At 41.0% G+C, this 13,021-nt stretch overlaps 1 protein-coding gene across 1 annotated transcript in view; it reads right to left on the bottom strand.

Annotated features, from left to right (window-relative positions):
* Positions 1-13,021, bottom strand: part of LOC133614405 (rho GTPase-activating protein 42-like) — an 82,783-nt gene that overhangs the window by 14,818 nt on the left and 54,944 nt on the right. The window contains exons 5-12 of the mRNA XM_061972332.1: positions 12,707-12,808; positions 6,165-6,275; positions 4,606-4,710; positions 4,318-4,447; positions 4,118-4,206; positions 1,821-1,930; positions 1,606-1,650; positions 1,242-1,320 (exon numbers count right to left, since the gene is read on the bottom strand). Coding sequence (XP_061828316.1) covers positions 1,242-1,320; positions 1,606-1,650; positions 1,821-1,930; positions 4,118-4,206; positions 4,318-4,447; positions 4,606-4,710; positions 6,165-6,275; positions 12,707-12,808 — 771 coding nt within the window. The remainder of the gene's footprint in view (positions 1-1,241; positions 1,321-1,605; positions 1,651-1,820; positions 1,931-4,117; positions 4,207-4,317; positions 4,448-4,605; positions 4,711-6,164; positions 6,276-12,706; positions 12,809-13,021) is intronic.

Genomic DNA, 13,021 nt, shown 5'->3' on the forward strand with positions numbered 1-13,021 from the left:
ACTTTGACACCAAGTCAGGATGACTGACTGACACCAAGTCAGGATGGCTGACGGTGTCAATCAGCCATCCTGAGTTGGTGTCAGTCAGCCATCCTGACTTGGTGTCAGTCAGCCATCCTGACTTGGTGTCAGTCAGTCATCCTGACTTGGTGTCAGTCAGTCATCCTGACTGTGTTTCAGTCAGTCATCTTGACTTGGTGTCAGTCATCCATCCTGACTTGGTGTCAGTCAGTCATCTTGACTTGGAGTCAGTCAGTCATCCTGACTTGGTGTCAGTCAGTCATCCTGACTTGGTGTCAGTCAGTCATCTTGACTTGGTGTCAGTCAGTCATCCTGACTTGGTGTCAGTCATCCATCCTGACTTGGTGTCAGTCATCCATCCTGACTTGGTGTCAGTCAGCCATCCTGACTTGGTGTCAGTCAGTCATCTTGACTTGGTGTCAGTCAGTCATCTTGACTTGGTGTCAGTCATCCATCCTGACTTGGTGTCAGTCAGCCATCCTGACTTGGTGTCAGTCAGCCATCCTGACTTGGTGTCAGTCAGCCATCCTGACTTGGTGTCAGTCAGTCATCCTGACTTGGTGTCAGTCAGTCATCTTGACTTGGTGTCAGTCATCCATCCTGACTTGGTGTCAGTCAGTCATCTTGACTTGGAGTCAGTCAGTCATCCTGACTTGGTGTCAGTCATCCATCCTGACTTGGAGTCAGTCAGTCATCTTGACTTGGTGTCAGTCAGTCATCCTGACTTGGTGTCAGTCAGTCATCCTGACTTGGTGTCAGTCAGTCATCCTGACTTGGTGTCAGTCAGTCATCCTGACTTGGTGTCAGTCAGTCATCCTGACTTGGTGTCAGTCAGTCATCCTGACTTGGTGTCAGTCAGTCATCTTGACTTGGTGTCAGTCATCCATCCTGACTTGGTGTCAGTCGGTCATCCTGACTTGGTGTCAGTCAGTCATCCTGACTTGGTGTCAGTCAGTCATCTTGACTTGGTGTCAGTCATCCATCCTGACTTGGTGTCAGTCGGTCATCCTGACTTGGTGTCAGTCAGTCATCTTGACTTGGTGTCAGTCGGTCATCCTGACTTGGTGTCAGTCGGTCATCCTGACTTGGTGTCAGTCAGTCATCTTGACTTGGTGTCAGTCAGTCATCTTGACTTGGTGTCAGTCAGTCATCTTGACTTGGTGTCAGTCAGTCATCTTGACTTGGTGTTCCTGTCCAAGCAAAGAAGTCATGTTCCTCACCGGCTCCTTGCCGTCCATGGCCTCCAGCCAGAGCCTGCGGTTGGACTGGGACAGTGCCTGCAGCGTGATGACACCGTGCCTGTAAAGACACAATGTTTAGTCCTCATTGTTAGCCTGGTCCTCCAGCACACATGCATGAAGACATCTGGTTCAGGTCCACGTCAGGACTAGACAACCTTGGCCAATCAACGGGAGATCAATCTTGGGTACCTAATCAAGTATCCAGAGTGACAAGTCCTATCAGAGGATCAGGTCACCAGGTGAGCTCATGCAGGTGGACATCAATCAGTGCTTGATTAGTCATTAGAGATCACATGATGGATGGAGAGAAGGTTCACACGTCACATGCTGAAGAACCACCTACCGGACTTTGTGGAATGGTCTGAAAAGACTTCCTCCACGGATGTTTCTACACGTCCAAGAAGACAAGAGAAGAAGAAGAGTGTGGAGGACACATCTAGACTCAAACATGGAGGACACATCTAGACTCAAACATGGAGGACACATCTAGAAGAAGCAGGAAGCAGAATGAAAAGTCCACATGTTTGCTTCTCCAAGAAGATGAGATCCATCACAAACCTCTCCACCACCTCGATGTCGAAGCAGAAACGTTTGTCAATGGAGTCTGTCTTCCTTCGGATGCAGGACTTGAGCTTGAACATCTCAGCCTGGTTCACCAACAGACTGCTCTACAAAGACATGACAACAAGTCAGGAGTCACACGTGTCAGAGAAAACACAAGATTGGACAAAGAAGTCAGCTCAAGAAAGAACAAACTAAGCTCAAGTCAACAAACCCTAGAAAATACCTATAAAAAACTAAGCTGAACTAGGACTAAACCTAAATAGACTCAGTTAAGATCAGCCAACTGTAACAACTCGGAACAAACTAAGCTGAACTAAGAACAAAACTTAGATAAACTAAGAACAAAATTAAACTAAACTACGAACAAAATCAACCAAACTAAGAACAAAACTTAAATAAACTAAGATCAGAATAAGATAAACCAAGAACAAAACTTGATTAAACTAAGAACCAACTAAAATAAACTAAAACCAAACTACACCAAACCAATATAAACTATGAACAAAACTAAACTAAGAACAAAACTTAGCTAAAGTAAGAACAAAATAAAACTAATTTAAGAACAAACTAAGCAAAACTAAGACAGACTAAGCTAAACTAAGAACAAAATTTAGCTAAATTAAGAACAAATTAGAATTAGGAAAGCACTAAATCAGAATCAGAAACACTTTAATAATCCCAGAGGGGGAAAAATAAGATTTTCGGCACACTCCCTAAAATTAACTAAACTAAGAACAGACAAAGCAAAACTAAAACAGACTAAGATAAACTAAGAACAAAACTAAACTTAACTAAGAACAAAACTAAACTCAACGAAGAACAAAACTTAGTTCAAGCAATAACAAACTAAGATAGACTAAGAACAATACTAAACTAAGAACAAAACTTAGTTCAACTAAGAACAAATCTTAGTTCAACTAGGAAAGAGACTAAGCTAATCTAAGAACAAAACTTAGTTCAACTAAGAACAAAACTTAGTTAAACTAGGAATGAGACTAAGCTAATCTAAGAACAAAACTTAGTTCAACTAAGAACAAAATTTAGTTCAACTAGGAATGAGACTAAGCTAATCTAAGAACAAAACTTAGTTCAACTAAGAACAAAACTTAGTTCAACTAGGAATGAGACTAAGCTAATCTAAGAACAAAATTTAGTTAAACTAAGAACAAAACTTAGTTAAACTAGGAATGAGACTAAGCTAATCTAAGAACAAAACTTAGTTCAACTAAGAACAAAATTTAGTTAAACTAGGAATGAGACTAAGCTAATCTAAGAACAAAACTTAGTTCAACTAAGAACAAAATTTAGTTAAACTAGGATTGAGACTAAGCTAATCTGAGAACAAAACTTAGTTCAACTAAGAACAAAACTTAGTTCAACTAGGAATGAGACTAAGCTAATCTAAGAACAAAACTTAGTTCAACTAAGAACAAAACTTAGTTAAACTAGGAATGAGACTAAGCTAATCTAAGAACAAAACTTAGTTCAACTAAGAACAAAATTTAGTTAAACTAGGAATGAGACTAAGCTAATCTAAGAACAAAACTTAGTTCAACTAAGAACAAAATTTAGTTAAACTAGGAATGAGACTAAGCTAATCTGAGAACAAAACTTAGTTCAACTAAGAACAAAACTTAGTTCAACTAGGAATGAGACTAAACTAATCTAAGAACAAAACTTAGTTCAACTAAGAACAAAACTTAGTTAAACTAGGAATGAGACTAAGCTAATCTAAGAACAAAACTTAGTTCAACTAAGAACAAAATTTAGTTAAACTAGGAATGAGACTAAGCTAATCTAAGAACAAAACTAAAAAGTTAAAGTTAAAGTACCAATGATTGTCACACACACACTAGGTGTGGCGAATTTATTCTCTGCATTTGACCCATCACCCTTGATCACCCCCTGGGAGGTGAGGGGAGCAATGAGCAGCAGCGGTGGCCGCGCCCGGGAATCATTTTTGGTGATTTAACCCCCAATTCCAACCCTTGATGCTGAGTGCCAAGCAGGGAGGTAATGGCTCCCATTTTTATAGTCTTTGGTATGACTCGGCCGGGGTTTGAACTCACGACCTACCAATCTCAGGGCGGACACTCTAACCACTAGGCCACTGAGCAGAACAAACTAAGATGAATTAAGAACAAAACTAAACTAAGAACACATTTTGTTAAACTAAAAACAAAGGAAGATAAAAAAAAGGACAAAACTAATCGAAACTAAGAATGATGACATCACAAGAGTAGAGGAGTTAAATTCCACAGTGAGATCAAAAAGGTGAGTAGCAGTAAAACCTGTTTGTTGTCAGTGTTGATCATGGTGAGAGTGTTGCTGATCTTCTCGTACGTGCAGTAGTGTCTGCTCCACGTGCTTCCTAGTGGACCTACACTCAGTCATCAGTCAGTCAATCAATCAATCATTCAGTCAGTCAATCAATCAGTTAGAAGCATGTTAAACATGTGCAGCAGAGCTGAGGAAACACTCCTTGACTCACGTTTCTCCTGCACGTACAAGAAGCCCTCCATGGTCCACTGGCCTGGAGCTGTGTAGTCCTGGTCTGCACACCTGATCCTCCTCATCAGCTTCTCCACCTCCTGCTTGGTGCTCACAAAGTTGTTGCGTGTCTGTGAGGAGAAGCAGGTAGGTCACGACCACAGCACGGAGTTTCCTCTCGGCAGCCTTCATCATCATCTTCTTCATCTGGGTGGACCAGAGACGTGTGGGCCACGATAAGGTCCTAAAGGAGGTCTTACAACAAGGCAGGAGGAAAGGTGAAACTTACGTTCTGCAGGTTGAGCTGCAGCTGCTGCTTGTAGGGCTCCAGTTCATGGGCCAGCTCATATCCTTCATGGTAGAAGGTGAACAGACCCTGCAGGAAAGCCAGCAGCTGTGGAGGTGCAACACTCAGATGTATAATATATAGGGGTGTAACGGTACGTGTATTTGTATTGAACCGTTTCGGTAAAGGGGTTTCGGTTCGGTTCGGAGGTGTACCGAACGAGTTTCCACATGAACATATTCCTTCTGCCTCTGTCTCTGTCAGTCCTCTACACAGCACCCAGCATTGTCCCACCCACACAACCATCTGATTGGTTACAAACAGAGCGGTAACAGCCAATCAGCAGTGCGTATTCAGAGCGCATGTAGTCAGTGCTTAGCATTTAGCAGGTAAGCATCAGGCAGCGGACTCTCCCCAAATGATAAACGCCTCCCAGTCAACTACTAGTAACATCACTATGAGCCCGTTGACATTCTAGAAATGTAAAAGGCAGCTCAGCTCGCTCGCAGTCTTGGCTTGAGGTGAAGGCTAATTCGCTTTTAGTGTAACTTTAGCTAATTTTGCGGTGTGTGTGTGTGCGTGTGTTACGGACAGCAAAGCCCTGTCTGTTATTTCACTTGACCTTTTTCTGTGTTGATTGAGCTGTGTTGAAGCAGCAACAAAGGACATTATGTTAAATGAAAAGTATATGTCTCCGATAATTGATATAATAATGTAAGTGCATCATAAAGCCTACATGAACTCCATGGTGTTCAGGGATGAATAGTCTCTCCTATTACTATTGTACTATTTTTTCAGCTGTAGTTACATTAATCGTTAGTAATGCAGCAGCCTAGTTTTGAATGGCAGGGTCCCTGCTACCACATGTTGATACAAATATAACATTTACATAATAAAAATCAACTACAGGCTTCCCAAATGCTGTAATAAATTAAGCATGATGAGTTGACTTGAAACTGTTTAATGTTACACTTTTTATATGTGCAAGAAAAGTTTTGTCATTTTATTTAATCTGAACAACAACTTGAGGCAGTTTAATGTTGATTAATGTGGGCATAATTATTATAGTGTTCCCAATGTTAAAAGGATAAAGCCATTGTTTACAAATTTGCTAAATAAATAACCAAAAAATGTATATTTTGTGGTTTTCTTACTGTACCGAAAATGAACCGAACCGTGACCTCTAAACCGAGGTACGTACAGACACAGACACTGATCTGATATCAGACATCAGACATGAGCTTATGTATCAATCCTGACGTTATTAATGACGTAATATCAGAAAGCACAATCAGATAGAAAACAGCTTTTGCAAAAAAAAAAAAAAAGGTGTACTTCAGGAAAGAAAAAAGCTCCACACTGAAGCTTGACACTCAACTGCAGAGAGTAGCAGGTGTTGAGTAGACGTGATAGAGGATTGAAAAGAGAATGAGTTAATCTACAAGCACAATAAACATGAATATTTGTCAAACCTGCTGAGGTAGGTGTACCTAATAGTGTGCTGACACAAAGTCTTCATTCATCTTGATGAAAGCAAGAGTTTAAACTAGGTCTGGTCTTACCGGCTCCACAAACTCAAACTTCTTCTTTTCTTGCACTTCCTGTATTTTGAAGACATATTCCAGTGAGGCGTCGTAGAAGACTTGTCTCTCCTTCTTCATCTGCATGTCAGCCTGTGAGGGAGCAGGCAGCCTATCACAGTCCAGTGTAGTGGGGGATGTGGGTGACATGTGTGAGCGACATAGGAAGCACCCTTCACATGTCACCTAGGAAGCACCCTTCACATATAATATGCACCCTTCACATGTCACCTAGGAAGCACCCTTCACATATAATATGCACCCTTCACATGTCACCTAAAAGATGCACCCTTCACATGTCACCTAGGAAGCACCCTTTACACGTCACATAGGAAGCACCCCTCACATGTCACCTATAAGATGCACTCTTCACATGTCACCTATAAGATGCACCCTTCACATGTCACCTATAAAATGCACCCTTCACATGTCACATATAAGATGCACCCTTCACATTTCGCCTATTAGATGCACCCTTCACATGTCACCTATAAGATGCACCCTTCACATATAATATGCACCCTTCACATGTCACCTATAAGATGCACCCTTCACATGTCACCTATAAGATGCGCCCTTCACATGTCACCTATAAGATGCGCCCTTCACATGTCACCTATAAGATGCACTCTTCACATGTCACCTATAAGATGAACTCTTCACATGTCACCTATAAGATGCACACTTCACATGTCACCTATAAGATGCACACTTCACATGTCACCTATAAGATGCACTCTTCACAGGTCACCTATAAGATGCACCCTTCAAATGTCACCTATAAAATGCACCCTTCACATGTCACATACAAGATGCACCCTTCACATTTCGCCTATTAGATGCACCCTTCACATGTCACCTATAAGATGCACCCTTCACATGTCACCTATAAGATGCACCCTTCACATGTCATCTATAAGATGCACCCTTCACATTTCACCTATAAGATGCATCCTTCACATGTCACCTAAAAGATATACCCTTTACATGTCACCTATAAGATGCACACTTCACATGTCACCTATAAGATGCATCCTTCACATGTCACATATAAGATGCACCCTTCACATATAATATGCACCCTTCACATGACAACTATAAGATGCACCATTAACATGTCACCTATTAGATGCACCCTTCACATGTCACCTATAAGATGCACCCTTCACATATAATATTCATCCTTCACATGTCACCTATAAGATGCACCCATCACATGTCACCTATAAGATGCACCCTTCACATGTCACCTATAAGATGCACCCTTCACATGTCACCTATTAGATACACCCTTCACATAAGATGCACCCTTCACATGTCACCTATAAGATGCACCCTTCACATGTCACCTATAAGATGCACCCTTCACATGTCACCTATAAGATGCACCCTTCACATGTCATCTATAAGATGCACCCTTCACATTTCACCTATAAGATGCATCCTTCACATGTCACCTATAAGATATACCCTTTACATGTCACCTATAAGATGCACACTTCACATGTCACCTATAAGATGCACCCTTCACATGTCACCTATTAGATACACCCTTCACATAAGATGCACCCTTCACATGTCACCTATAAGATGCACCCTTCACATGTCACCTATAAGATGCACCCTTCACATGTCACCTATAAGATGCACCCTTCACATGTCATCTATAAGATGCACCCTTCACATTTCACCTATAAGATGCATCCTTCACATGTCACCTATAAGATATACCCTTTACATGTCACCTATAAGATGCACACTTCACATGTCACCTATAAGATGCATCCTTCACATGTCACATATATGATGCACCCTTCACATATAATATGCACCCTTCACATGACAACTATAAGATGCACCCTTCACATGTCACCTATAAGATGCACCCTTCACATATAATATTCATCCTTCACATGTCACCTATAAGAAGCACCCATCACATGTCACCTATAAGATGCACCCATCACATGTCACCTATAAGATGCACCCTTCACATGTCACCTATAAGATGCACCCTTCACATGACAACTATAAGATGCACCCTTCACATGTCACCTATAAGATGCACCCTTCACATATAATATTCATCCTTCACATGTCACCTATAAGAAGCACCCATCACATGTCACCTATAAGATGCACCCTTCACATGTCACCTATAAGATGCACCCTTCACATGTCACCTATTAGATACACCCTTCAAATAAGATGCACCCTTCACATGTCACCTATAAGATGCACCCTTCACATGTCACCTATAAGATGCACCCTTCACATGTCACCTATAAGATGCACCCTTCACATGTCACCTATAAGATATACCCTTTACATGTCACCTATAAGATATACCCTTTACATGTCACCTATAAGATGCACACTTCACATGTCACCTATAAGATGCGTCCTTCACATGTCACCTATAAGATGCACCCTTCACATGTCACCTATGAGATGCACCCTTCACATGTCACCTATAAGATGCATCCTTCACATGTCACCTATAAGATGCACCCGTCACATGTCACCTATAAGATGCACCCTTCACATATAATATTCATCCTTCACATGTCACCTATAAGAAGCACCCATCACATGTCACCTATAAGATGCACCCATCACATGTCACCTATAAGATGCACCCTTCACATGTCACCTATAAGATGCACCCTTCACATGACAACTATAAGATGCACCCTTCACATGTCACCTATAAGATGCACCCTTCACATATAATATTCATCCTTCACATGTCACCTATAAGAAGCACCCATCACATGTCACCTATAAGATGCACCCTTCACATGTCACCTATAAGATGCACCCTTCACATGTCACCTATTAGATACACCCTTCACATAAGATGCACCCTTCACATGTCACCTATAAGATGCACCCTTCACATGTCACCTATAAGATGCACCCTTCACATGTCACCTATGAGATGCACCCTTCACATGTCACCTATAAGATGCATCCTTCACATGTCACCTATAAGATGCACCCTTCACATGTCACCTATAAGATGCACCCTTCACATGTCACCTATGAGATGCACCCTTCACATGTCACCTATAAGATGCACCCTTCACATGTCACCTATAAGATGCACCCTTCACATATAATATTCATCCTTCACATGTCACCTATAAGAAGCACCCATCACATGTCACCTATAAGATGCACCCATCACATGTCACCTATAAGATGCACCCTTCACATGTCACCTATAAGATGCACCCTTCACATGACAACTATAAGATGCACCCTTCACATGTCACCTATAAGATGCACCCTTCACATATAATATTCATCCTTCACATGTCACCTATAAGAAGCACCCATCACATGTCACCTATAAGATGCACCCTTCACATGTCACCTATAAGATGCACCCTTCACATGTCACCTATTAGATACACCCTTCACATAAGATGCACCCTTCACATGTCACCTATAAGATGCACCCTTCACATGTCACCTATAAGATGCACCCTTCACATGTCACCTATAAGATGCACCCTTCACATGTCACCTATAAGATATACCCTTTACATGTCACCTATAAGATATACCCTTTACATGTCACCTATAAGATGCACACTTCACATGTCACCTATAAGATGCGCCCTTCACATGTCACCTATAAGATGCACCCTTCACATGTCACCTATGAGATGCACCCTTCACATGTCACCTATAAGATGCATCCTTCACATGTCACCTATAAGATATACCCTTTACATGTCACCTATGAGATGCACTCTTCACATGTCACCTATAAGATGCATCCTTCACATGTCACCTATAAGATATACCCTTTACATGTCACCTATAAGATGCACACTTCACATGTCACCTATAAGATGCATCCTTCACATGTCACATATATGATGCACCCTTCACATATAATATGCACCCTTCACATGACAACTATAAGATGCACCATTCACATGTCACCTATTAGATGCACCCTTCACATGTCACCTATAAGATGCACCCTTCACATATAATATTCATCCTTCACATGTCACCTTTAAGAAGCACCCATCACATGTCACCTATAAGATGCACACTTCACATGTCACCTATAAGATGCACCCTTCACATGTCACCTATTAGATACACCCTTCACATGTCACCTATAAGATGCACCCTTCACATGTCACCTATTAGATACACCCTTCACATAAGATGCACCCTTCACATGTCACCTATAAGATGCACCCTTCACATGTCACCTATTAGATACACCCTTCACATAAGATGCACCCTTCACATGTCACCTATAAGATGCACCCTTCACATGTCACCTATAAGATGCACCCTTCACATGACAACTATAAGATGCACCCTTCACATGTCACCTATAAGATGCACCCTTCACATATAATATTCATCCTTCACATGTCACCTATAAGAAGCACCCATCACATGTCACCTATAAGATGCACCCTTCACATGTCACCTATAAGATGCACCCTTCACATGTCACCTATTAGATACACCCTTCACATAAGATGCACCCTTCACATGTCACCTATAAGATGCACCCTTCACATGTCACCTATAAGATGCACCCTTCACATGTCACCTATAAGATGCACCCTTCACATGTCACCTATAAGATATACCCTTTACATGTCACCTATAAGATATACCCTTTACATGTCACCTATAAGATGCACACTTCACATGTCACCTATGAGATGCACCCTTCACATGTCACCTATAAGATATACCCTTTACATGTCACCTATAAGATGCACACTTCACATGTCACCTATAAGATGCACCCTTCACATATAATATTCATCCTTCACATGTCACCTATAAGAAGCACCCATCACATGTCACCTATAAGATGCACCCTTCACATGTCACCTATAAGATGCACCCTTCACATGTCACCTATTAGATACACCCTTCACATAAGATGCACCCTTCACATGTCACCTATAAGATGCACCCTTCACATGTCACCTATAAGATGCACCCTTCACATGTCACCTATAAGATGCACCCTTCACATGTCACCTATAAGATATACCCTTTACATGTCACCTATAAGATATACCCTTTACATGTCACCTATAAGATGCACACTTCACATGTCACCTATAAGATGCGCCCTTCACATGTCACCTATAAGATGCACCCTTCACATGTCACCTATGAGATGCACCCTTCACATGTCACCTATAAGATGCATCCTTCACATGTCACCTATAAGATATACCCTTTACATGTCACCTATGAGATGCACTCTTCACATGTCACCTATAAGATGCATCCTTCACATGTCACCTATAAGATATACCCTTTACATGTCACCTATAAGATGCACACTTCACATGTCACCTATAAGATGCATCCTTCACATGTCACATATATGATGCACCCTTCACATATAATATGCACCCTTCACATGACAACTATAAGATGCACCATTCACATGTCACCTATTAGATGCACCCTTCACATGTCACCTATAAGATGCACCCTTCACATATAATATTCATCCTTCACATGTCACCTTTAAGAAGCACCCATCACATGTCACCTATAAGATGCACACTTCACATGTCACCTATAAGATGCACCCTTCACATGTCACCTATAAGATACACCCTTCACATGTCACCTATAAGATGCACCCTTCACATGTCACCTATTAGATACACCCTTCACATAAGATGCACCCTTCACATGTCACCTATAAGATGCACCCTTCACATGTCACCTATTAGATACACCCTTCACATAAGATGCACCCTTCACATGTCACCTATAAGATGCACCCTTCACATGTCAACTATAAGATGCGCCCTTCACATGTCACCTATAAGATGCACCCTTCACATGTCACCTATAAGATGCACCCTTCACATGTCACCTATAAGATGCGCCCTTCACATGTCACCTATAAGATGCGCCCTTCACATGTCAACTATAAGATGCGCCCTTCACATGTCACCTATAAGATGCACCCTTCACATGTCACCTATAAGATGCACACTTCACATGTCACCTATAAGATGCACCCTTCACATGTCACCTATAAGATGCACCCTTCACATGTCACCTTTAACAGTGGTTCTCAACCTTTTTTCAGTGATGTACCCCCTGTGAATTTTTTTTTATTTCAAGTACCCCCTAATCAGAGCAAAGCATTTTTGGTTGAAAAAAAGAGATAAAGAAGTAAAATACAGCACTATGTCATCAGTTTCTGATTTATTAAATTGTATAACAGTGCAAAATATTGCTCATTTGTAGTGGTCTTTCTTGAACTATTTGGAAAAAAAGATAGGTTTTTATTTATATTTATAAAGGATTTTTTAATTGTTGCTATTTTTAGAATATTAAAAAAAAAACTCACGTACACCTTGGCATACCTTCAAGTACCCCCAGAAGTACGCGTACCTCCATTTGAGAACCACTGACCTATAAGACGCACCCTTCCCATGTCACCTCTAAGATGCACCATTCACATGTCACCTTTGAAGGGGACAAATCATGCTTCTTACCTCCTGCAGATAAGCTTCCTTCTTCTTACAAGACAGGCTGAGGTGTCTCTCAAGTGAAGAATAATATTTCTCACTCTCCTTTTTAAACTTCTTCTTGACTTCCTGAGAAGGAGAAAATCAGTTTTAAACGTGAGATGTAGCTGACACTTTTTTGTCAAGAACATGCGGTTAGAAAATTGTATTAATGTTTATATCATAAAGAACATTCAGTATTAAATGTTTAATAATGTTTATATCTTAAGAACATTCAGTAATAAACAATTATGAAGGTTAATAACATTGTCACTGCAAGTATAAAAATCAAATGTCTGCCAT

The sequence above is a fragment of the Nerophis lumbriciformis genome, linkage group LG17 (assembly GCF_033978685.3).
Source record: "Nerophis lumbriciformis linkage group LG17, RoL_Nlum_v2.1, whole genome shotgun sequence".
NCBI lineage: Eukaryota > Metazoa > Chordata > Actinopteri > Syngnathiformes > Syngnathidae > Nerophis > Nerophis lumbriciformis.